We start from the raw sequence: 25,287 nt of genomic DNA, 5'->3' as shown, positions 1-25,287 counted from the left end.
TTCAACACATACACAATACACAGGTTTAGCACAGAATTTATACACTAAAGTGTATATAGTTGTAGTATATAGAGTGGATATAGCTATAGTATATAAAATGTATATGAGAATTCTGCGTGTGGAAAATGAATTGCACTGCCTAAGTGACTGTCTAACTTGTTTGGGTTGGCAACATTTTTATGCTTTTCTTTTAACAGCACACCTAGGACAACTATTGATGGTTTTATTCAGACGCTTGATACATGTTATTAGAAATACAAAAAATAATTTCAGTAGGCCTAATGCATCAATCCACAGTTACTAAAATCAACAATGTTAATATTCTGTGTTCATTGTAGAATGAAGATTACAATAGTGATTTTTTGCTTGGTTGGGGCGGTTTATGCCAACCCAGTAAGTACCCTTGTTTTTTTATTGAACAATCTTAATATAGTCACAATAAAATGTAAATGATGAGTTGATATAGATGTAACACATCAGACTTTTGTATTATTTTGTGTTCTCCTACTGTATTTGTTTCTTTTGACAGATTCTGTACAAAGTTATTTTGAAGCAGAGCGAACTGGAATCATCAAACATGGTAAGTGCTATCAAAACAAGCAATCAAAAGTATCTGCAGTTTGATTATTGTGTTGGGTTGTGAGTCTGAAAAATGCACAGAAACGCAAGCCTGTTGACTGCAATCACGTTGGCAACCTCCACCGCAGTCCAAGTCAGAAAAGCTGACAGTTACGGTAGTTCATCATTCTTGTGCCAAACCTCAAGTTTAGATTGTATTCGAGGTAGAGGTCATTGCACTGTATACACCCATATTTATCCCTACAATGGGTTGTTTGGGCAATGGTGGACTTGTTAAGATTTTAAATAAGAATGATGATTGTTGATGCTGACACACAGATTGTCATTAAATGCATGGCACTGGCATTGTGTTTCAGACTCAAACGCAAAGGTTAAGTTCATCCGCCTCACAATCTCCGGATCAAAGTGACACTTCAGAGCTCGAGGTGGGTTGAATGGAATAATATTAAAATGTCACCAGGTGTAGAATGTAAAACATACAACTGTAAGTGCATTGGCGAAAATCAGAATAGGTCTTTATCTAACACATATCCGTTACACTTTATAATTACTTGCATGAACAAGACATTATTTATACTTTTTAAATATTCATAAATGTACATTGCTTATTAATTGTAATACATATAAATGTTTATAATAACCCACATCTCTTTACTTATAGAGCTCTGAAGAAAGTACCTCAGAGGACCAAGTAAGTTTAAAAAAAAAGGCTCATTATTTTCTGCTCAAAAGTATTGACATTACAAGCAATGCCTAAATATATCTGGGGGCGTATTCACACAGCGCTTCAGAGCAGTAGTGCTGATCTAGGATCAGGTCCCCATTGTCCATGTAACCTTATTCATTAGGATCTACAAGACAAAACTGATCATAGATCAGCATACTCTGAGACGCTTGATACATACGCTTGATACAGATGCCCCTGTTCTCCATTATCAAGTGGCTCTAATCTGTACTATTCAATCTGTGTTAAATTGCGTTTCAGAGTTCAGAGTCTGAGTCCGAATCATTGGAATCCAATTCAGAGGTGAGTGACAACAACAGTATTCCTACTCCAGTATTATCCATCCCACATGAAAAAATACTATATTATAAACTGGGTGGTTCGAGCCCTGAGTGCTGATTGGCTGACAGCCGTGGTATAGCAGACCGTATATCACGAGTATGACAAAACATATATTTTTACTGCTCTAAATACATTGGTAACAAGTTTATAATAGGAATAAGACACCTCGGGGTTTATGCTATATGGCCATTATACCACGGCTAAGGGCTGTATCTAGCCAGTCCGAGTCGCATCCCGCATAAGAACAGCCCTTAGCCGTGTTATATTGGTCATATACCACACCCCCTCGGGCCTTATTGCTTAAGTATACTATGGTATAAATACTATAGTATTCACTGTAGTGTTTACTGTAGTATACTGTAGTATTCACAGTAAACTATAGTATAAACACTGTAGTAAAAGAAAACTGTAGTATATACTATAGTAATTAATGTAGTGTTTTTGCAGATTGTAGTATACAGTACTGTAGTATATACTGAAGTGTTTTTGCAGACTGTAGTATACTGTAGTATTTACTGTCGTGTTTTTGCGGACATTAATATAGTATTTACTGTAGTGTTTTAGTTTTATTATCTTTGACATAGAAGTGGAGGCTTTCTCCTTCAGGAAACCTACTGGAGAAATACTAAAAGAGCACATTTTCCATAACCTGTACGTAGGTAGGACTGGGGTCTGAACGGATAGTTCAGAGCTTCTGCTCTTTTCTATAACCTGTAGAGAACACAATATATGGTCTATACTTGGCATGTAGGTTTCTCACTTATGCGTGGCATAAATTGCTATATGGGGAGGGGAATGAGCAGAGTAAATGCAAATGAAATACTGTAGTATAAAAAGTGCAGTATTCTGCACACTGTGGTGTTTTTGCAGACATTACTGTAGTATTTACTACAGAGCTTTTTTTGCAGATAATACTGTAGTATTTACTATCGTATTCTCCAGTATACTACAATGTTGTATAGTAAGTACTAGATATGATTGAGGGATACTACAGTGTGTAGTATAGTATTCTGCAGTATCCTACAGTTTACGATTGAATTCTATAGTAAGTATTGTAGTATTCTATAGTAAACTGTAGTATTGTATTTAATGTGGGTTGTTCTGGTTGTGCAAATACTAGGGCTGTTCGTCGATACAAAAATAAATACATTGAAAAATACCTCCTTGGTCCATTTTGTTGTAATCTGTTCCCCTTCACACAGTCTTCCGAGAGCCATTCTTTGGAGAGTGAGAGCCAATCACTGGAGGACAGGGTAAAGAGCCTCAGATGTACATAATTTCACAGAGTGCATATCAAAACAATAAAATTAGAAAGATGCAATCAATTTACAATATGTCAGGAAAATGACGATGGTTGCATTTACTGTATCTTGTGTTGGTTTGTTTCAACAGACTGACTCCAATGCTATTGGGGATACAAGAGACAACAGCCAAGGCAGTGAAGAAAACGTTCGAAAGGTTAGTCTTGCACTTGTCATAATATCCTGTGTCCTGTTATGTCATATACTTATAATAAGAACACATTTTTACACAATACTAAGCCTGTCAAAATCTTAGTTTGACATTTATATTTTGTCTGCACAAAGCACTTACTACATACAGTATGTGCTTACGAGTCATTTACAATCTAATAGCTAATCAGAGGAATGCTCCAAAAATTGCCAAAGACTCCAGCCACTCAAGCCAGACTCTTCACTCTGCTACCGTCTGGCAAATGGTACCGGAGCATCGGTTCTCGAACCATCAGGCTTCGAGAAAGCTTCTACCCCCAAGCCATAAGACTGCTAAAAAAACAGGAGGCTGCTTAGGGGAGTACAGCTCATAATAATGTCTGGAACGAAGGGAATGGAATGACATCAAACACCTGGAATCCATGTGTTTGATGTATTTGATACCATTCCACTAATTCCACTCCAGCCATTGCCATGAGCCCGTGCTAACCAATTAAGGAGCCACCAACCTCCTGTGTGTTAAATAGCCAGACTGCTAAAATAGCCAATGAATGGTACCCAAACAATCTGCACTGACTCTATCGTGCACTGACCCTACGCACACTCACTACACTAAACATTGACACCATATACACACATGTAATCACACACACACACACACACACACACACACACACACACACACACACACACACACACACACACACACACACACACACACACACACACACACACACACACACGCATACCGACACAACACAAACATACATACACGCACGCACACACATTCACACACACACTTTTACACTAATAATTTGCTGCTGCTACTCTGTTCTTTATTTTACTCTTATTATCATCTATCTGGATGCCTAGTCACTTTACCCTGCCTTCATGTACATACAGTATCTACCTCAAGTACCTCGTAGCTGTGCACATTGATCTGGTACTAGTACTCCCAGTATATACCGTGCATTCGGAAAGTATTCAGAACCCTTGACTTTTTCCACATTTTGTTACGTTACAGCCTTATTCTAAAATGGATTAAATAAAACATTTTCCTCATCAATCTATACAAAATATCACAAGATGACAGAAATACCTTATTTACATAAGTATTCAGACCCTTTGCTATGAGACTCGAAATTGAGCTCAGGTGCATCCTGTTTCCATTGGATCATCCTTGAGATGTTTCCACCTGCGGTAAATTCAATTAACTGGGCATGATTTGGAAAGTCCCACACCTGTCTATTTAAGGTTCCACTGTTGACAGTGCATGTCAGAGCAAAAACCAAGCCATGAGGTTTGCAGCATCATGCTGTGGAGATGTTTTTCAGCGGCAGGGACTGGGAGACTAGTCAGGATCGAGGGAAACATGAACAGAGCACATTTCAGAGAAATCCTTGATGAAAACCTGCTTCAGAGCGCTCAGGACCTCAGACTGGGGCGAAGGTTCACCTTCCAATAGGACAACAACCCTAAGCACACAGCCAAGACAACACAGGAGTGGCTTTGGGACAAGTCTCTGAATGTCCTTGAGTGGCCCAGCCAGAGCCCAGACTTTAATCAGATCTAACATCTCTGGAGAGACATGAAAATAGCTGTGCAGCAACACTCCCATCCAACCTGACAGAGCTTGAGAGGATCTGCAGAGAAGAATGTGAGAAACTCCCCAAATACAGGTGTGCCAAGTTTGTAGCATCATACCCAAGAAGACTCAAGGCTGTAATTGCTGCCAAAGGTGCTTCAACAAAGTACATTTACATTACATTTAAGTCATTTAGCAGACGCTCTTATCCAGAGCGACTTACAGTAGTGAATACATACATTTCGTGCATTTATTATTTTATTTTTTTTTGTACTGGCCCCCCGTGGGAATCAAACCCACAACCCTGGCATTGCCCACACCATGCTCTACCAACTGAGCCACAGGGAAGGCTGAGTAAAGGGTCTGAGTAAAGGGACTGAAGACTTATGTAAATGTGATATATCTTTTTTTTTTTTTTTTTTATACATTTGCAAAAAAATCTAAAAACCTGTTTTTGCTTTGTCATTATGGGGTATTGTGTGTACATTTTATAATAACACTAACATAACAAAATGTGGAAAAACTCAAGGGGTCTGAATACTTTCCGAATGCACTGTAGCTCCATTCTTGTGTATTTGATTTTATTCCGTTTGTGTTAGTTACTATTTTTGAAACTCTGCATCGTTGGGAAAGGTTCAGAAGCAAGAGTTTCACTGTACAGTCATATTCGGCGCATGTGATCAACAAAGTTTGATTTGATTTAAAATGAAGGATTACCATTCTGTATGAACTGACGACAACCAACCATTATTTCACCCATCTGTGTCTTGTCCACTTCTCTAGAATTGGATCCGAGTGTTTGCCGTCCGAGTCTTGAGTGCAGAGAACAACAGCAGCTCTGAGGTCAAAGGGCAGCTGGACCTACCCACTAATCAGGGGGCAGTGAAACACAGCATACTCTCTCCCACCGCCTTGACAACCAACTACAGCCAGCCTGGCAATACAGTTCAGAGCAATGCAGCCTTGGCATTGGTAGAGAGCTTCCTCAAAGCCTCTGGTTCTCTTAGTGAGACCAGTGTCAGCATTGATACCAGTGACGTCAGTGCTGTTACTGGTAACGTCAGTACTGTTACCAGAGACGTCAGTACTGTTAACTTTGACATAAGAGACACAAGTAACAGCAAGGATACCAGCGATAGTAGCGAAAGCAGTGAAAGTAGCGAGAGCAGTGACACTAGTGAGACCAGTGATAGCAGCAATACCAGTGACAGTAAAGAGAGTGATACCAGTGAGAGTGAGGAGAGACACCAGAGCCAAGCTACAGACTGCCAGCAGGGTGTCCACAGCACTGCCTGTGACAGTGAGGAGTATTTCTTCCAAGATATAGGTGACGATGGTCATTATCCAATGGATGATTTGCTCATGCCTGAAGAGGAGCATAGGGAGTTGAGTTTACGGAGATAATGCTAACATCCCCCATTTGACTGTATCAGGTTGGATGCATTTCAAATGAAGCAAGGGGAGGGAGTACAGTGTAGATCAAGCAATATAGTATGACATTGACTTCTATGTTTTGTTTTGATGTTGGCATGAAATAAAACTGAAAATAAACTGTTCGGCCTACTGCTTAGAAATATAGGTTTAAGTGTTGTAGTAGATGGTTTGAAGTCATGGTTGCAAATATTTTTCCTATTCATTTGCTTTTTTCACTCATTTTCATGAAGAGTTGAATTCCAAAACGCTATATATCCATTTTCAGAAATGTTGGTAAATGATCTTTTATTGTTTATAGAAATTATGATAGAGATGGATGTGTTTTTTCACTATCTAATTATGGCATGGGGTTGTTCAATGACAGACATGTATTTGTTTAGAATCTATCACTTGATGGTTTCATTTCAGAGACAAATAATCATGTTTTTTGGCAAAATGCTGTCACACCCTGATCTGTTTCACCTGTCTTTGTGCTTGTCTCCAACCCGCCCCAAGTGTCGCCCATCTTCCACATTATCCCCAGTGTATTTATACCAGTATTCTCTGTTTGTCTGTTGCCAGTTCGTTTTATCCGTCAAGCCTACCAGCGGTTTTCCCCTTGCTCATGTCTTTTTCTATAGTTCCTGTTTTCTAGTTTTCCCGGTTTCGACCATTCTGCCTGCACTGAGCCTGAGCCTGCCTGCCGTACTATACCTTGTCACAACGCACTGGATTATTGACCTCTGCCTGCCTTGACCCTGAGACTGTCTGCAGTTCTGTCCCTTTTGACTCTGATCTGGATTACTGACCTCTGCCTGCCCTTGACCTGTTGTTTTGCCTGCCCTTGTTCTAGTAATAAACTTTTGTTACTTCGACACTGTCTGCATCTGGGTCTTCCCTAAAACGTGATAAATGTTATATATTTGCCTCAATCTCAGATAAATAGATAGTAGTGCTAGGTTTTACACTGTCAAATATAACAAATATCTACTTTTTATATAAAGAACAGTACAAATTATACATTTGTGACATCAATATACATACAGTACCAGTCAAAAGTTTGAACACCTACATATTCAAGGGTTTTTCTTTATTTGTACTATTTTCTACATTGTAGAATAATAGTGAAGACATCAAAACTATGAAATAACACATAGAATCATGTAGTAACCAAAAAAGTGTTTAACAAATAAAAATATATTTTAGATTCTTCAAAGTACCCAACCTTGCCTTGATGACAGCTTTGCACACTCTTGGCATTCTCTCAACCAGCTGTGGGAACTCCTTCAAGAATGTTGCTTCTCCAACAGTCTTGAAGGAGTTCCCACATATGCTGAGCACTTGTTGGTTTTCCTTCACTCCACTGTCCAACTCTTCCCTAACCCTCTCAATTGGGTTGAGGTCGGGTGATTGTGGAGGCCAGGTCATCTGATGCAGCACTCCCTCACTCTCCTTCTTGGTCAAATAGCCCTTACACAGCCTGGAGGTGTGTTGGTCATTGTCCTGTTGAAAAACAAATGATAGTCCCACTAAGTGAAAACCAGATGGGATGGTGTATCGCTGCAGAATGCTGTGGTAGCCTTGCTGGTTAAGTGTGCCTTGAATTCTAAATAAATCACAGTGTCACCACCAAAGCACCCCCACACCCTCCTCCATGTTTCACGGTGGGAACCACACATGCAGAGACCATCCATTCACCTACTCTGCATCTCACAAAGACACAGCGGTTGGAACCAAATATCTCAAATTTGGACTCATCGGACCAAAGGACAGATTTCGACAGATCTAATGTCCATTGCTCGTGTTTCTTGGACCAAGCAAGTCTCTTCTTCTTATTGGTGTCCTTTAGTAGTGGTTTCTTTGCAGCAATTCGACCATGAAGGCCAGATTCACGCAGTGAATCTTACTTGAACTCTGTGAAGCATTTATTTCGGCTGCAATTTCTGAGGCTGGTAACTCTAATGAATTTATCCTCTGCAGCAGAGGTAACTCTGGGTCTTCCTTTCCTGTGGGGGTCCTCATGAGAGCCAGCTTCATCATAGTGCTTGATGGTTTTTGCGACTGCACTTGAAGAAACTTTCAAAGTTCTTGAAATGTTCTGTATTGACTGACCTTCATGTCTTAAAGTAATGACGGACTGTCGTTTCTCTTTTCTTATTTGAACTGTTCTTGCCATAATATGGACTTGGTCTTTTACCAATTAGGGCTATGGTCTGTATACCACCCCTCACAACATAACTGATTGGCACAAACGCATTAAGAAGGAAAGAAATTCCACAAATTAACTTTTAAAAAGGCACACCTGCTAATTTAAATGCATTCCAGGTGACTACCTCATGAAGCTGGTTGAGAGAATGCCAAGAGTGTGCAAAGTTGTCATCAAAGCAAAGGGTGGCCACATTGAAGAATCTCAAATCTAAAATATATTTTGATATGTTTAACCCTTTTTTTAGCACATGATTCTATATCTGTTATTTCATAGTTTTAATGTCTTCACTATTATTATACAATGTAGAAAATATAAAAAGAAAGAAAGAAAAACCCTTGAATGAGTAGGTTTTCATGTCAAAATGTAAAGAGTACTTTTGGGTGTCAGGGAAAATGTATGGAGTAAAAAGTACATTATTTTCTTTAGGAATGTAGTGAAGTACAAGCAAATATAGAAATGGTAAAGTAAAGTACAGATACCCCAACAAACTACTTAAGTAGTTTTACTTTACTACTTTACACCACTGGCCTTGGGCAATTATTCTACCCAGGGCCCCCAGTGCCTAGAAAATTGTGATGAGCTGTTACCCACTCAGATCTTACTTTCTTTAGGGCAGTGGCCTACATCGACACAGAAAATAACTTTGACATTGGTAACCGATTTTGTTACAATTGTATCATGATTTGTTACGCGTCAGTGCGACCTGGCCGTTGTTACTTGTCTTGTAGAGTGAACGCATGTTATTTTATATTTTATCAAATGTCGAACTCATCTGGCCGGTTAGCTCAGTTGGTCAGAGCGTCGTGCTAATAACGCGAAGGTCGCGGGTTCGATACCCGTACTGGCCATAGGCTTTTGAGGTTGAAAATTAATTGCCTACGGGTAAACTCATTTATCAGTCCAGGATAGGCTAGCCTACGTCCCACTGCTGGCACATTTAAAATGGACGCTTTTGTATAATGTTGAATACAACATCTGTTTTGTAAACAATTGAATTAAACACACTAGATTAGGGCTACATAATTTCCTTTCATGAAATTTATCGGAATTGTCATTCATTCTGGAAAATAGAGCTACCGGCAACTAATTTACATTCCATCCGATAAAACAGAGTTGCTTCACGAATTTTCACCAAGGCGGATCACTCAAGCAAAGGCCGTATGTTTAGAAACCGTCAAACCAGAATTGCATGATCTGTGGATTTGCGCATGTCACAAGAGGGAGGTAACGTTAGCCCACTATGTTACCGGAAAAGTTGTACGCATGTGCATATTGTTCAAGCAGCTGCGTTTTTTTATTTTGCTCCCGTCAAACTGTGTCAATTTAGTCCAGTGTCCTTTATTGTTAGAACATTTATTAAGGAACGAAAGCATATTATTTAGATTGTTACTGGAATGGATGATTGATCAACTCGGAAAGGAGTTGGCAATTTACCCGACGTTGTTAAAAAGTAAAGTACAAGAAAAATCCACCTATTGTGTTGGGGAAGTCCCTCTTGGAAATCCCCTGTAATTGTCGGAATTATTTATTTCCAAATTCAGATGAGACACATCCTTCAGGCTACGCAGTTGACATCCTCCTCAGACTAATCTTGAAGACATGTTGTATAACCTACGAACACAAACTCTATCGAACAAATAAACAGAATCATTTCAGAAGCTGATGGAATATTGAAGATTTTTCGCCATCCCCATCTGTCAGAAGCAACAGTGATAAATTACCTCTGGAATAAGGAACATGACTGGAATAAGGAACACGATGGATGTCGATTTGGATAATGATACGCTGAAATCAAAAATACGGAGCTGCCATACATTGACTACTTTCTACCACGAAACTCGGGTGGAGATTGACACATTAAGTAAGAAAATCAAGAAAAGGGACAATTTAATCGCAGATTTAAAGGCTAGGTTAGGCAAATACGAAAATACCTGTATCAATGTGGAAGGGTATGACCCTGTTGTCATAGCACCTGCCGAATCTTTGCTGGAAAGTTTATGCAAAGAAATCTGCAAACTGAAGCAAAAATTGAAAGACACAGAAATGAATGCGGTTCAGCAAGCAGAGTTGAGCCAACAAGTGAGTAGAATTGACTTTATGTTATGTGTTCTTAATATGTATCATGTGCATTTAATGTTTAGGCTAACCCTGTGAAACATAGTTGTGCTTTTTAACATTAGGTTATAGCCCTACTTAATTTCAACGTCTGCAAGTATTAAAACGATCCTTTATGACATATATATGTCTTTTCTTTCTTTCATTTTCAATTTGTACATTATGAAAGCAGGGTAGTTTAGGCCTACTGTAAATGGTTTTCTCTGAAAATAGCCACTAGCCTACACCATGCCTATATGCACTTGGTTTGAGATAACCCTAACCCTACACTAGTTCACAACTGAGGTCTATTGGGAAGACTATTAGTGTAGGCCTAACCTACCACCAAACTTGCCAATCAGGCTTGATAAAAATGTCCCTGCTTCAAAACCACCTTGCCGTACAGAGAGGATGTTGCTATAGCAAAAATCTTTTTTTTTCCATTTCAATGTGTACAACTGCAGCGGTCAGTGTTGTTTCGCCTTCACAAAACAAACACATCTGTGTCAGATAAAAGTCATAATTCAATACAATAAAACATTCCAAAAAGCTATATTGTCCATCAATAATAATAATATATATATTTTTAAGTATCTTCTGCATTTGACTCACATTTGACACTGAAGCCTATTCTATTATTTTATCCCACCCCTGAAGGAGATACAGAGGTTGCAACAGCTGCTGAGGGAGATGGAGCGAGAGCTGGAGAGTGTGACCCGTCAACCAGACCACGAGAAGGACCAGGATATCCAGAGGCTCCGCTCTGCCCTGGCAGAGAGGGACCGTGCCCAGGCCACCCGTGCCGTCCTGTGCACCTCGCTGGCTGGAGAGGCCGACCAGCTCCGGAGCCAACTGGGAGCCACAGTCAGGGTGTGTCAGGAGTTACTGGGCCGACTAGAGAGAGAGAAGAAGGGAGGAGAGAGAGTGACGGAGGAGGTGAAAATGCAGCAGAAGGCAAAAGAGGTGTGTATGAAGGTTGTATAATTAAGCAATAAGACCCGAGGAGATATGGTATATGGCCAATATACCACGGCTAAGGGCAGTTCTGGACACAGCCATATACCACAAACCCCTGAGGTGCCTTATTGCTATTGTTATCAGCATTCAGGGCTCGACTCACACAGTTTATAATAAGTGTGTAATAGCATAGTTATCAAGCACTTTTATCCAAGGCAAATTATAGTTAACCCCTTACACTCGTGGGAATTGGCCTATATAGATAGGGCTAAATTGAAATGTTTCTTACAGAAGAAATATGGAAAGCACATGCATAACCATGGTAGCAATCATAAGGGAACAGTTTGGAGATTATGGGAAAAATAAATATTAGACTAAAGGTGAGGACAAAACAGTTAATCTGACACAAAACTGAATCCAAACATTACACTGTTGATTTTATGTGCGTTTTACATTTACTGTACTTTTTGCCGCAGTTGTTGAATACGAAATCTGAAAATGCTCTGGATACATTCAGTAACATGATAAGAACATTCATGGTAAATTTGGGGTAGGTGCAACATAAGACAAAGAAATGACAAGTGAGAGGTCTAACTGGTGTCTCTATGTGGCAACACACCTCTCCAAAGTGTGCACAGTTCCTACGTAATTTCCTACGTAATTGTTTACGCATTCAAAAATTGTCCATTATAAATCGCAATCTGGTCAGGTGGGCATAATTTGAAAGCGTGTTCTATTGCTATCTAAGTTACGAAATACGTTCTTACAGTGTTAGGCTTTCACAAGGCAATTCAAAGAAGCAAATAGTAATTTTGGTGCGACTATAAAAGAATCACGAGTGCGTTCAGATGCGTGTTCCCTGCCAAATTTCGGCACAATATGCCATGTCATCTTTGCCATGCCATGTCATCTTTGAATTGCCTTGTGTAAGCCTAACACTGTAAGAACGCATTGTGATCATAATCGTTGGCACTGTATATTACATGAGTTTTATGATATGGAATGGGGAAGTGCACATTTGAACTAAGGGGTGTTTGGCTTGCTTGTGTGACATCAAAGTGGTATTATAATCCTCAATGTCTCATCTTTCAAAATACATAGAGTCCTCTTTATTTACAGCATTTCCCTCACTCAGACAACATTTGCGGGAGAGATGGGGGTAACTTATTGTCAAGTTCAGTCAAAACCAGTACTGCGCTAGGAAGCAGAGACCTTGCGTTTTGACTTCACGTATAGCATGTTACTGTACAGCCACTGGGTTCCAATTTAGGCATTTATCATCACCCAAATCTGCTATTTTGAACCTGTAGATGGGTACAAGTGTAAAGAGCTAATTCATATCCACAAACTGTGTATATACTGAATGTTATATTCAGTATATGTGGCCTATGCGGGAATCGAACCCAAAAGTCCACAATCCTGGGGTTGCAAGCACTAAACTTCAACTGAGAGAGGAGAACAGCAGTAGCTACATCCGAGCTACAACCCTATCGGCAAATTACGTATTTTCAATATCTTGTGCTCACTGGGAAGAGCGTATTCACTGTAACTGTCTTTCAAAACTAAAAATGAAAACAATGAATCTCTCTGTCTCTGCCATTATGTGCTTTTCAACCAAGTTATTTGTGTTTGTTTCTGTTGGATTTCTAAATGGATGGTATCATTTTGAGCTCTTGTTTCCCCTTTTCATGGTCAGATATTGGATTATACGGAAGCTGGTCGCATTGACATTCTAGTCAGCAAACTCCAAGAAGAGAACCAAAAGCTAACGCAAAGAGTGGCATATGTAAGCAGGAACACACTGTAGAAACCCCATTCTACCCACATGAAAAAATACTATAGTATACTATGGTATTCACTGTAGTGTTTTTGTAGACTACTGAAGTATGGACAGCAGTGTTTTTGCATACTTTAGTCTTTAAAAACACTACAGTGAATACTGTAGTATTGAATATACATGACTGTAGTATAGTATTATTTACAGTTTATTAAAGTATAAATACTATAGTAAAGAAACTGTAGTACACATATACTGTAGTAATTACTGTAGTGTTTTTGCAGACTGTAGTTATCCAACATTGTCATAGCATATGGGCTATCAGAACCAAAGTTGAACAGCCTTGTGTTTGTGTGAAGCTGTGTGTGCACAAGTGTGTGTGTACATGTTTGTGACTAATGTCTCCCTCTTCCCCTCCCTCCCTCCTTCATTTTCCCAGGTGGAAGGTCTAAACTCCAAATGGCAAAAGTATGACTCGAGCAGGGAAGCATATGTGAGGTACTTGTGTCAGAAGCTGAATGAGTCTAGTGCCCTGGCTGTTACCTCCAGTCCTGTTCCAGGTGTGGGGCATAGGGTAGGGCCCGGGCCTACACAAGAGCCTGGGGCTGGCCTGGGCTTGTTCCCAGAGTTGGCCTCAGCCAAAGCTGGGTTGCTCCAGCAGGAGATAGCCAGGCTCAACGGCCTACTGGAGGAGAAGTTGGGGGACTGTGGGAGGTTGGGGAGAGAGCTGGATGAGAGCAGGAGACGATACAAGGACCGCATCCAGATGCTAGAGCAACAGGTTAGTGTGGTGTAGGATTGTCTGACTCCTCTCTCTTTCTTTCTCTTTGTCTCGCTCACATTCTCTTTATCTTTATTTTCTATTTCTCTGTCTGTCCCTCTGTCTCCCCACTCTTGCTCTCCCTCTTCCTTCTCTTTCTCTCTGACACGTACACATGAATCCATGCATCACACAACAGTCATTAAAGAAAACCCCATTGAATCAGAAACCTCTCTCTCACATACAGATCCACCCTATTCAGTTGAATCAGAAACATATCCCTCTCTCTTTCTCACACACACCCTCACCCTTTCCCTCTCTCCTTCACAGGTTCTCATCTACACAGATGACTTTAAGTCGGAGCGGGCAGACAGGGAGAGAGCGCAGGGCAGGATCCAGGACCTGCAAGAGGAAGTATCTCGACTACAGGAGCAGCTACACACACAGGCACAGGTAAGGCCACACACGCATAGTCATTACTAACATACATTACATACAAACTTGTAACAGGAGTAAAATAAATAGCCATGAAAGGAAGCTTTTATGTCCGTCCCCTATTTGCCATTTATTGAGAATTGATGATACAATGACGTTTCGACAGACATGTTCTTCATACAGTTCGCTAACGGCTAATAAGATACAGTATTTGTATTTATTAGGGATCCCCATTAGCTGTTGCCAATGCAGCAGCTACTCTTCCTGGGGTCCAAACACATAAAGGCACTTACATTACATATAAAGCAAAGATAAAATAGTACATCATAAAACATTACACCACAACATATCTACAGTACAAAATGTATAATACCACCATACAACAATATTACAATGTACGTGTGTGTAAAGTGGGTGTGCTAGCGCTTGTGTGCGTATGCGTGTGTCTGTACCTTTGTGTATCTCTTCACACTCCCCGCTGTTCCATAAGGTGTATTTATACACACAAGCTGTGTGCTACTAGTTTAAACAGATAGCTCGGTACATTCAGCTTGTCAACACTTCTTACAAAAACAAGTAGCGATGAAGTCAATCTCTCCTCCACTTTGAGCCATGAGAGATTGACATGCATATCATTAATGTTAGCTCCCTGTGTACATTTAAGGGCCAGCCATGCTGCCCTGTTCTGAGCCAATTGTAATTTTTCTAAGTCCCTCTTTGTGGCACCTGACCACACAGAACAGTAGCCCAATTGAGACAAAACTAAGGCCTATAAGACCTGCCTTGTTGATAGTGTTGTTGAGAAGGCAGAGCAGCGCTTTAGACTTCTCCCCATCTTAGCTACTGTTGTATCAATATGTTTTGACGATAACAGTTAACCTCAACTTACTCAATTTCCACATTATTCATTACAAGATTTCGTTGAGGTTCAGGGATTAGTGAATGATTTATCCCAAATACAAAGCTTTTAGTTTTAGAAATATTTAGGACTAACTTATTCCTTGCCACCCATTCTGAAACTCACTGCAGCTTTTTGTTAAGTGTTGCAGTAATTTCAGTTGCTGTAGTAGCTAACGTGTATAGTGTTGAGTCATCCGCATACATATACACACTGGTTTTACATGTCATTAGTGAAGATTGTGAAAAGTAAGGGGCCTAGACAGCTGCCCTGGGAAATTCCTGATTCTACCTGGATTATGTTGGAGAGCTTTCCATTAAAGAACAACATCTGTGTTCTGTTAGACAGGTACCTCTTTATCCACAATATAGCTCTTGTTTATCCACAATATAGCTGTTATGTTTTTCCAGCAGCAGACTATGATCAATAATGTCAAAAGCAGCACTGAAGTCTAACAAAACAGCCCTCACATTATTTTATCATCAATTTCTCTTAGACAATCATCAGTCATTTGTGTAAGTGCTGTGCTTGTTGAATGTCCTTCCCAATAAACGTGCTGAAAGTCTGTTGTCAATTTGTTTACTGTAAAATAGCATTGTATTGGGTCAAAAAAGTTTACTAAGGTTTGGTAACAGGCTGATTGGTCAGCTATCACATTAGGGTACAACAAAGGGCACTTCCCTAAAATAATAATAATGCTATAGTGATCATTTTATTTGTGTGGAGTGTTTCATACATTATCCTCAAAGTGCTACTATGCCTAGTTAGGCTATGGGAAGGTACACTTTTACTCATGATCATCATTCATTTATCTTCCAGAGCCCTACTAGAGATGCCAACTCCACGTGCCGAGTCCATAAAGGACACCGGATCTCCCCACGCATGAGCACGAACTCGGCCGAATCACTGCTGAGGAACAGCGCCAATCCACCTGTGACAAAAATCAAAAATTAAAAGCGGGCCTTTACCTGGGGCGGCGTCAGCGGTACTTAGCACCCAGTCCCACCTGGACAAAGTGCTAGGGTTCGTCGGAACTCCAATGCCCAAGATGCCTCACCACATATGATGACACACATGCGGTGGAGTACCTCAAACACTGCATGGAGTGTGTCAGGCTATGAGCTCCGGCGTGAACTTTCCCCTAGGTACAGCTATAGGATCATTTTCCGTTCCCCAATCCAAACCATAAAGTGGGGAAAATGCAAAACTGATCCAACATCTAGGGGCAACTTTGCCCTACTCCCAAGCTATGAGAGTTACTGCCCCTCCCACCCCACGGGGGTGTTAAGACAAATATTGCTAACTGACGATAATTGAGCACTGAAGAAAAAGCACTACATGCACCCTAAGAAGGGTTGGGACCGGGGAGCTTAGAAAACTGACTAGTTCAACTGGGTTGTGTTCATTAGGCACTAAATGGAAGAAAATGGACCGAAACAGGGAGGTACTACCTGGACTTCAGACGCTACCATGCTTTTTGGTTGTTAAAAGACAGAATCTAATAGATTATTGATGCAGAGTTGCAGTGTCAGTACTAGCTTGGTGGTCATAGTGGGAGAAATAGCGGTAGCACTTTATTTTACAGTACAGAAAAGACCAGGTATTTACCAGGAAACTACATGGTAAAATGATAACACAGTATTGACTTTGAATTACCTGTTTCTTTCTTTCGGATTCGTTACAACAAACACCACTGGCCACCATTTGAATGGGTTGAGTTCCTTGAAGGAAATACCAGAAAGTTCCCATTGTTACCATATAATTTCCGAGTAAATACCTGATAAATACCAGTGGAAAAAGTAAGTAAGTGTAAAACATTTTTGGGTGAAATACCTTTGGTTTGGCAAGATGAAGCGATTTCCAGTGCAAACCCACACATGTTTGACTACATGATCCATATGAATTATCACATGATACTGCATGGGTGTGTTTCTGTGTGGAGATGGTTGATTGTGTGGTCTGTAGAAAATCTAGATGGAAAATTGGATGTTAATTGCGATATTTGAATGTCACATACCTCAATTCAATATTCCGGCATCAAATTGTTAACCTGTTGCACTTTCCTAACCTGTTTACCAAAGTAGTCATTAATGCACATATTTATTTTTTTGATTTATTGGATTTGAAATACATAAGCTTCTTTCTGGTTGAAGATACTGTGGTATTTTTAAATCACTGATGAATGATCTCGAGACTGATTCCCTGACCTGTCAATGTTTTTAATTTGCTGTTTTTGATTTTGTTATACTCTTGTGAATTCTATGGTTTTTACTAGATTATTTGTAGTTTTTCATGTTGTTTGTCTGTAATTTTTGTAATGACTTGGTGCTGCCTATCTTGGCCAGGACGCTCTTGAAAAAGAGATTTTAAATCTCAATGAGCCCTTCCTGGTTAAATAAAGGTTTAATAATTATTAAAAAAATAACATTGTCTGACGTTAGCATGGTGCTATTTGTTGTACTGTATATTTTGATGTTGTTCACGTTTTGAGTAAGTCATCTATTTTCAATTTAACCTATAGATGTTGACCTATGATCTTTGTGCCTGGAAATATGTATTCACAGTATTATATATGATTGAATATTTATTTGCAATTAGTGGGGCTTTTTCAAATTGGAAAATCTTTATAATGCTGTGTCAAAATTAACATCGCCATCATGTTTTGAGGTGTCGTCTGAATCCTGGTACACCTAAGCAGGATTTTTCACAAGACAGTGTGGGAGACAAATTCTCCACAACATGGCAACCTTAAAAAAAGTGCCATTTCAGATCTGACATTTGAAACTACATTTGGAGAAATTACCTCCGAACTGACACAAGTTTTATTTTTCTAGAAGCCATTGATTTATAAACATCAAAATGTGATTATCTGTTTTAACCTGTTTAATTGAAAGGATATTTGTAATAAAAAAAACTTGTTTGACCAGTCATGTGGAGTGTTTCTGATACAAACCAGACAACATCTCAGCTTGAGTAACTTTTGTTAGATTTTAGTTTGCTTGGTGGATAACTGCCAGTCAAGTTATAGTTTGGGGTGCAGAGTCAGGAGGAGTGACAGTGTAAGACAGTGAGGGGCTCTGACCATAGATAAACCATTGAAACTCAGGTCCCACAGGATTTGTGTCTGTGTGTGCGCATATGTGTGTGTGTGTGTGTGCATTTGTGTGACTGTGTACGTTCCTTGTCTGACTGTGTGTGTTTGTACACACTTTGGAAAACCCCTTCCCAGAGTAGCCTGAATGGGCACGCTGTCCTGTGTGTCTGTTCCACATTCCCAGCTGTCCTGTGTGGCTGAAGTGAACACAGCAAGGGGACTAGAGACCAGTGAGAAAGAGGCTCTGGTTACATCCTGCTCCTAACTACTGATTTGGGATCAGTTGTCTTCAGACTAGTTCTCAATTAAATAATTTTGAGTTAAACAACACAACAAGTCCAGGACCAGTTGTTACGGGTATAATATGGCCGCAGGGAGCTGGACATTCCCTGTTAGAAAGTAGTTATTTAAAGGGGAGGCAGATGAAGCACCAAACAAGGTGTGTGTGTGTGTGTGTGTGTGCATGCGTGCGTGCGTGTTAGAGACACTAAAGTAGCAGATCACTGGATCATTAAGCTCCATTGTTTTTAGTTTTTTATTTAGTGGGTAGATCAGCTTTAATATTGCGGAGCTCCATTGTTATTGGAGTCCCAGTTTATAGCAATCTTGACAGAGAGACAGATCCATGTCATACTGTTCTGTGTTCTGGTATTATTTGAACACAATTAAATTATTTAGCAATTCAAAGAGGTATAGATGTTACATTGTTTATTGTACCTTTGTTTTTTCTATATTTGTATTGACGATTTAGCCTAATGTATTATGGCTGATATTGATATAGTGTATTATGACTGCCTACGGAGTATTATAGTTTCACATACAGTATATACAATATGGTTTTAAGTCTGTAATAGGTATTATGTGGTGTAGTATTGTACAATAACACAATAGAATTCTAAACTCTAATCTTCTAAACTCTAAAAAGTGTCCTGAACAGCCTTTAATGATTATATCCTATATCCTGCCTCCAGTATTTATGCTGCAGTAGTTTATGTCGGGGGGCTAGGGTCAGTCTGTTATATCTGGAGTATTTCTCCTGTCTGTCCGGTGTCCTGTGTGAATTTAAGTATGCTCTCTCTAATTCTCTCTCTTTTTCTCTTTCTTTCTCTCTTTCTTTTTTTCTCTCAGAGGACCTGAGCCCTAGGACCATGCCTCAGGACTACCTGGCCTGATGACTCCTTGCTGTCCCCTGTCCACCTGGTCGAGCAGCTGCTCCAGTTTCAACTGTTCTGCCTGCGGCTATGGAACCCTGACCTGTTCACCGGACGTGCTACCTGTCCCAGACCTGCTGTTTTCAACTCTCTAGAGACAGCAGGAGCAGTAGAGATACTCTGAATGATCGGCTATGAAAAGCCAACTGACATTTACTCCTGAGGTGCTGACCTGTTGTACCCTCTACAACCACTGTGATTCTTATTATTTGACCCTGCTGGTCATCAATGAACATTTGAACATCTTGGCCATGTTACAATCTCCACCCGGCACAGCCAGAAGAGGACTGGCTACCCCTCATAGCCTGGTTCTTCTCTAGGTTTCTTCCTAGGTTCTGGCCTTTCTAGGGAGTTTTTCCTAGCCACCGTGCTTCTACACCTGCATTGCTTGCTGTTTGGGGTTTTAGGCTGGGTTTCTGTACAGCACTTTGTGTCATCAGCTGATGTAAGAATGGCTTTATAAATACATTTGATTGATTAATGATATATAGAAGTAGAGTACAGGCACTAGGTCACTCTTGCCATACAGATGCAGATAGGACATCGTTTATAGGAATTGTGACCTCAGACAAAAAAGGCCTCGCTAATTGTGTCAAGGGACTATAGCAGCCGAAAGAGTTAGAAACTCCATCAGAGGTTTCAAAGTCCTCCGAAGAGCCAAGTCAAAGACTGTGTTCCAAATGGCACTCTATTCCCTATATAGTGCTCTATTCCCTCAAAAATAATACAGTAAATAGGGAATAGGGTGTCATTTGAGACTTAGCCACAGTCTCGAGATGACACAGATGACATAGCACGCCGCATGCTCACCTACTCATATGCAGTCTGGGGAAGATGGATGCGGTTGGGCCAGTTCTTATCATTCTCACACATCTACATCTATTCAGTGAAAAGAGGGTGATTCTATGAGAAGTTTAATTCAAGAATTCAATTAGTTGTGTTTCAGATTGTAGCTTTGAAAAGCAATTCTTATTTGACTGTTGCATAGAACACACACACACATAGTGTCACACACACAGCCCCCAGATAAGCCATGGTTGGGGTTGACAGGAATTTCCTCCCCCCAAACACCTACACAGCTGCACGGTTGGTCTATATGTGAACACACACACACAAAGCCCACCTTTATGGAGTGGAAAAATGTGGTGTCACAAATCCCCTTTGCTGTACTCAGTGACCTTTTGATAGAAACAATGTCTGACTACATACATTTACAAATCCATTCATTTCAAGTCAGATGACGTGGCAAAACAGTTCCTGGCGCCACTAGGTTTCCATTAACCGGGTGTCTACGAGATCAGTCCCTGTCTAGCACTTTATCAGCAATAGGAAAACTTACCCTGACACTTATCTAGACAGACTACAGAATGGATAGATGTGGCCTTTAATCTCATGTGTATCCAAAAATAATGGGAAATTCCCATAAAGGGAATTCCCAACACGCACTGTATGCGATGCTCTCTTGTTCACTTGAAAGTGGAGCGTGGCAGCTCTATACTTGGTAGCTGTAGATCATTGTTAGTTATAGGGGGGTGGAGGTAGTTGGTATTATTGTCAATTTCCTTTGTTTTGTTTATTTTATAAGAAAGGCCAGTTCATTCGCTTAGAGTGGTTTTCCACTTGCTGGTACAAAACACCATTGTGAAGTATAATATGTGGGAAAGACTGGGGTTCCCCCCCAATGTAAGTGGATGGTGGATGTGTTTCTTCAATTCAGACACTCCACATTGAAAAAATCTCCCCCCCCCCCCCCCCTTCTACTGATTACAAGCTACAGGCCACCATCTGAAAGTTCTGATCCCCTCTTATAACCCTATTGCCTCTCTCCCCGTCATAGTTAGAGCCCTGCCATGTGTACTGAAGACTCAATGGCACCATGATATTTTTTAACCCCAGCCATCACTGGCTAGGGATAGAGGCCAAAGCGGAGGCCAAAGCCAAGGACTGTCAGATTTCTTCAAAGTAATAGTGATGCAGATAGGGTTTTTAAAAAATATATATATTTTTTTTATATAGTAAATGTAGAATCAGAGTAATGTCATACATGCACACATACTTGTGGTCCAGTATGGCTCAGTTGTTAGAGCATGGCAATTGTACCGCCAGGGTTATGGCTTCGATTCCTGGGGCCACCCATATGTAATGTATGCATGCATGACTGTAAGTTGCTTTGGATAAAAGCGTCTGCTATATATATGATGATTCAAACATGGTCATTTTCATGAGCTGAGGGATTCCTGAAAAAAGAAAATAAATAATACTTTCATCAATGTATTAATGCATAATTTACAGTCATTTAAATTATGTTTCACAAATACCAGAGCAAATGTTTATGTCCTTGTCTGGTTCAGGTAGTATTTTCTTGCACGTCCTCGCTTACTCAAAAGCAGATGTCCGTTTTTACATTATTGGTGACTGATAGCGAACACACTGTACAGGCATTTATTTTATTTAACCGTTATTTAACTAGGCAAGTCAGTTAAGAACAAATTGTTATTGATAATGACGGCCTACCAAAATGCAAAAGGCAAAAGGCCTCCTGCGGTGACAGGGGCTGGGATTAAAAATCGAATTAAAATAAAATATAGGACAAAACACACATCACGACAAGAGAGACAACACAACACTACATAAAGAGAGACCTAAGACAACAACATAGCATGGCAGCAACACATGAGAACACAGCATGGTAGCAGCACAACATGACAACAACATGGTAGAATCACAACATGGTAGCAGCACAAAACATAGTACAAACATTATTGGGCACAGACAACAGCACAAAGGGCAAGAAGGTAGAGACAACAATACATCACGCAAAGCAGCCACAACTGTCAGTAAGGCAGACAGTCTGTCAGTAAAATAGACAGTCAATTGGTCGGCTATTCATTACAGAAATCAACAATGACTAATTTCAGCTGGGCTGTCTCTTCAATCCATGCTGTTTTTACTTCTCTGCGTGATAAAAATTTCCCGCATTTCTTTCATCCGATAAATGTGTATGAATAGTTACTATTCATTGTGAAACCCATCTGTGATAAGAACAGTTGATTCTTGAAAAATATGAGGAAGCAAGCAATAAGGGAGAATGTCCAACTGTTAATGTCATTGTTACTCAATTCCTCTTCAGCGTGAAATGTTTGATTAAGTCACTCCGACTTGTTTTACATTTTAGTCATTTAGCAGATGCTCTTATCCAGAGCGACTTACATTAGTGCATTAATCTTAAGATAGCTAGGTGAGACAACAACATATGACAATCGTAGCAAGTACATTTTCCCTCAACAAAGTAGTTATCATCAAAGTAGGAAAAGACAAGTGCTGTGGGATTTATTTAAAATACTCTTTAAAGATGTAGGTTTTAAGAGTTAAGTTTATGGGCTAAAATAACTGTATTTGATATGTAATGTCATGAGAACACTTTACTTACAATGCATTATAATGCGGTCATAATGCATTGTAAGACTTGTCATAAACATGTATGGTCCATTAGTCATTTGAGGCAGTTGAGAATTTGCCACAAAAACTGACATAACACATTTTTTATCCTTATAATACAACATCAAAAAGGCTCATGCATGCTTATAACAAGTTATAAAGCCTTATACCTGTCAGTTTTAAGTAGGTGTTACCGAACTGAACTGTAGCAGACACAAGTCTGCCTCACAGGAAGTACATTCTGGTTATTGTGTCACTGTGACCTCATTCCTGTGTGAACCCTTAGTGTACATGTGCAGTCACTCATACAGTTAAACACAGAGCTAATCTACCTAATAACTAGTTTGTCTATCTATTCATATGGAAATGAGCTCAGATGATCAAGCACTGTTGAATTAATCTCGCTTGGTGTCATGTGACATTGAAGGTGCTTGCTCAACCACGCACTGTGGCGCTTGGCAGGATGCTAAGCAAAAGACAAAGGAAGTTCAGAAGATGACAGATAGCCTCAAAAAGTTCCCTTTTTGTAGGTGTCATTTGAAAGAGAAAAGAAAATGAATGGGGGTTGCCATTGAGGGTTTAAAATCATGTAGTTTGTCATTTAAAGAGCACATCCACCTGAGCCCCCTATGAATGTGTACTGCTTTCATTTTAGGTATGTTAACTGGACATATAGTGCCTTCAGAAAGTATTCATACCCATTGACTTATTCCCCATTTTGTTGTGTGACAGTTTTAATTGAAAATTGATTAAATAGTTTTTTCTTACCCATCTACACACAATACCCCATAATGACAAGGTGAAAACATGTTTTTATACATTTTTGCAAATTAGCACACCCCTGAGTCAATACATGTTAGAATCCCCTTTGGCAGCAATTACAGCTGTGAGTCTTTCTGGATACATCTCGAAGAGCTTTGCACACCTGGATTGTACATTATTTTCCCATAATTTTTTTCAAAATTATTCAAGCTCTGTCAAATTGGTTGTTGATCATTGCTAGACAACCATTTTCAAGGCTTGTCATACATTTTCACGCAGATTTAACTCAGGAACATTCATTGTCTTCTTGGTAAGCAACTCCAGTGTAGATGTGGCTTTGTGTTTTAGGTTATTGTGCTCCTGAAAAGTGAATTCATCTCCCAGTGTCTGGTGGAAAGCAGACTGAACCAGGTTTTCCTCTAGGATTTAGCCTGTGCTTAGCACCATTCTGTTTCTTTTTTATCCTGAAAAACTCCCCAGTCCTTAACAATTACAAGCATGCCCATAACATGATGCAGCCACCACTATGCTTGAAAATATGGAGAGTGGTACTCAGTAATGTGTTTTTGGAATCACCCCAAACACTATTAACAAAAAGTGAATTGCTTTGCCACATTTTTGCAGTATTACTTTAGTGCCTTGTTGAAAACAGGATGCATGTTTTGTAATATGTCCGATTCTGTACAGGCTTCCTTTTTTTTCACTCTGTCAATTAGGTTAGTATTGTAGAGTAAAATACAATGTTGTTGATCCATCCTCAGTCTTCTATCACAGCAATTAAACTCTGTTTAAGAACACTTAGGCTTTCTATAAAAAAGGGGTTGAATACTAAACTCAAGACATTTCAGCTTTTAATTTTTAATTAATTTGTAATACAATTCTAAAAACTATTCCACTTTGTCATTAAGGGATATTGTGTGGAGGCCAGTGACAAAAACACATCTAAATGTAATCAATTTTAAATTCAGGTCGAAACAACTAAATGTGGAAAGTCAGGGGTGTGAATACTTAAGGCATGTTCCCACAGAAAACAGCATTTAGAGTAAATATAGTAAGAGGCTCAGACAATGCCAACAGTCTCATACATTAGTTTGGTATGTAGGCATCTAGGACCTTCATTTCTACCAGACTACCACATTATTCCACAAACACACATCTACCCTCCAAAGGAAAACCTCCAACCACGTTTTCCCCAGGGTTCTGTGAGCATCAAGGAGTCAGAGCAACTTATGTTCTTCTGGAGGACTGAGGGCAAACAGCCCACACTCACATTTCACCATATGACAGTCAAGTCAGTCCCTTAACTTACCTTTTCAGTCACTGCTACGAGAACGTGGGGTCCCACAGGACTGTCATAGCTCCACTGACTGACTGACTACAATCAGTGGTGGATAACCTGGAAAGCACCCGGTCCTCCAGGTGACTCACTGTCCCATCATCTACATTTACATTTTAGTCATTTAGCAGACGCTCTTATCCAGAGCGACTTACATTGCATAAGTCCCCCGTGGGAATCATCCCCCGTGGGAATCGAACCCACAACCCTGGCGTTGCAAAC

General features: G+C 40.0%; 2 protein-coding genes and 2 non-coding genes across 5 annotated transcripts; 3 read left to right on the top strand and 1 right to left on the bottom strand.

Moving 5' to 3' along the window:
* Positions 1 to 908: 908 nt before the first annotated feature.
* Positions 909 to 6,957, top strand: scpp1 (secretory calcium-binding phosphoprotein 1). Its single transcript, XM_014195569.3, has 6 exons — positions 909 to 1,004; positions 1,241 to 1,270; positions 1,565 to 1,606; positions 2,848 to 2,898; positions 3,038 to 3,103; positions 5,465 to 6,957. The coding sequence occupies exons 1-6, from the start codon at positions 909 to 911 to the stop codon at positions 6,083 to 6,085; spliced, it is 906 nt and encodes a 301-aa protein (XP_014051044.2). The 3' UTR covers positions 6,086 to 6,957.
* On the bottom strand, positions 2,234 to 2,286 carry LOC123742639 (U7 small nuclear RNA). Its single transcript, XR_006769789.1, has one exon. It is a non-coding gene; the product is annotated as a U7 small nuclear RNA (small nuclear RNA).
* Positions 6,958 to 9,077: 2,120 nt separating the features above from the next.
* Positions 9,078 to 9,151, top strand: trnai-aau (transfer RNA isoleucine (anticodon AAU)). The gene has a single exon. It is a non-coding gene; the product is annotated as a tRNA-Ile (tRNA).
* A 400-nt stretch (positions 9,152 to 9,551) lies between these two features.
* On the top strand, positions 9,552 to 18,152 carry LOC100306806 (TNFAIP3-interacting protein 2). Of its 2 annotated transcripts, none has more exons than XM_014195503.3 (6): positions 9,552 to 10,382; positions 11,055 to 11,360; positions 13,051 to 13,140; positions 13,571 to 13,912; positions 14,222 to 14,344; positions 16,044 to 18,152. In XM_014195503.3, exons 1-6 carry the CDS (start codon positions 10,041 to 10,043, stop codon positions 16,176 to 16,178), a joined length of 1,338 nt encoding a protein of 445 aa, XP_014050978.1. In that variant the 5' UTR covers positions 9,552 to 10,040; the 3' UTR covers positions 16,179 to 18,152. The 2 variants fall into 2 exon arrangements, with proteins under 2 accessions (XP_014050978.1, NP_001158817.1); NM_001165345.1 differs by having other exon boundaries at positions 9,857 to 10,382; positions 14,091 to 14,344.
* Positions 18,153 to 25,287: the final 7,135 nt, after the last annotated feature.

Source organism: Salmo salar, chromosome 04 (genome assembly GCF_965601325.2).
Source record: "Salmo salar chromosome 04, fSalSal1, whole genome shotgun sequence".
Lineage (NCBI taxonomy): Eukaryota > Metazoa > Chordata > Actinopteri > Salmoniformes > Salmonidae > Salmo > Salmo salar.
Note: the sequence above shows the minus strand (reverse complement) of the source record. Positions and strands in the feature narration are given on the sequence as shown.

Coding starts and splice junctions, on each gene's coding strand:
- scpp1 (XM_014195569.3), top strand. CDS start 909: ATGCATGGCACTGGCATTGTGTTTCAGACTCAAACGCAAAGGTTAAGT. Junction 1,607..2,847: donor CATTGGAATCCAATTCAGAG/GTGAGTGACAAC, acceptor CCCTTCACACAG/TCTTCCGAGAGCCATTCTTT. Junction 2,899..3,037: donor GCCAATCACTGGAGGACAGG/GTAAAGAGCCTC, acceptor TTGTTTCAACAG/ACTGACTCCAATGCTATTGG.
- LOC100306806 (NM_001165345.1), top strand. CDS start 10,041: ATGACTGGAATAAGGAACACGATGGATGTCGATTTGGATAATGATACG. Junction 13,141..13,570: donor TAACGCAAAGAGTGGCATAT/GTAAGCAGGAAC, acceptor TCATTTTCCCAG/GTGGAAGGTCTAAACTCCAA. Junction 13,913..14,090: donor TCCAGATGCTAGAGCAACAG/GTTAGTGTGGTG, acceptor ATCACACAACAG/TCATTAAAGAAAACCCCATT.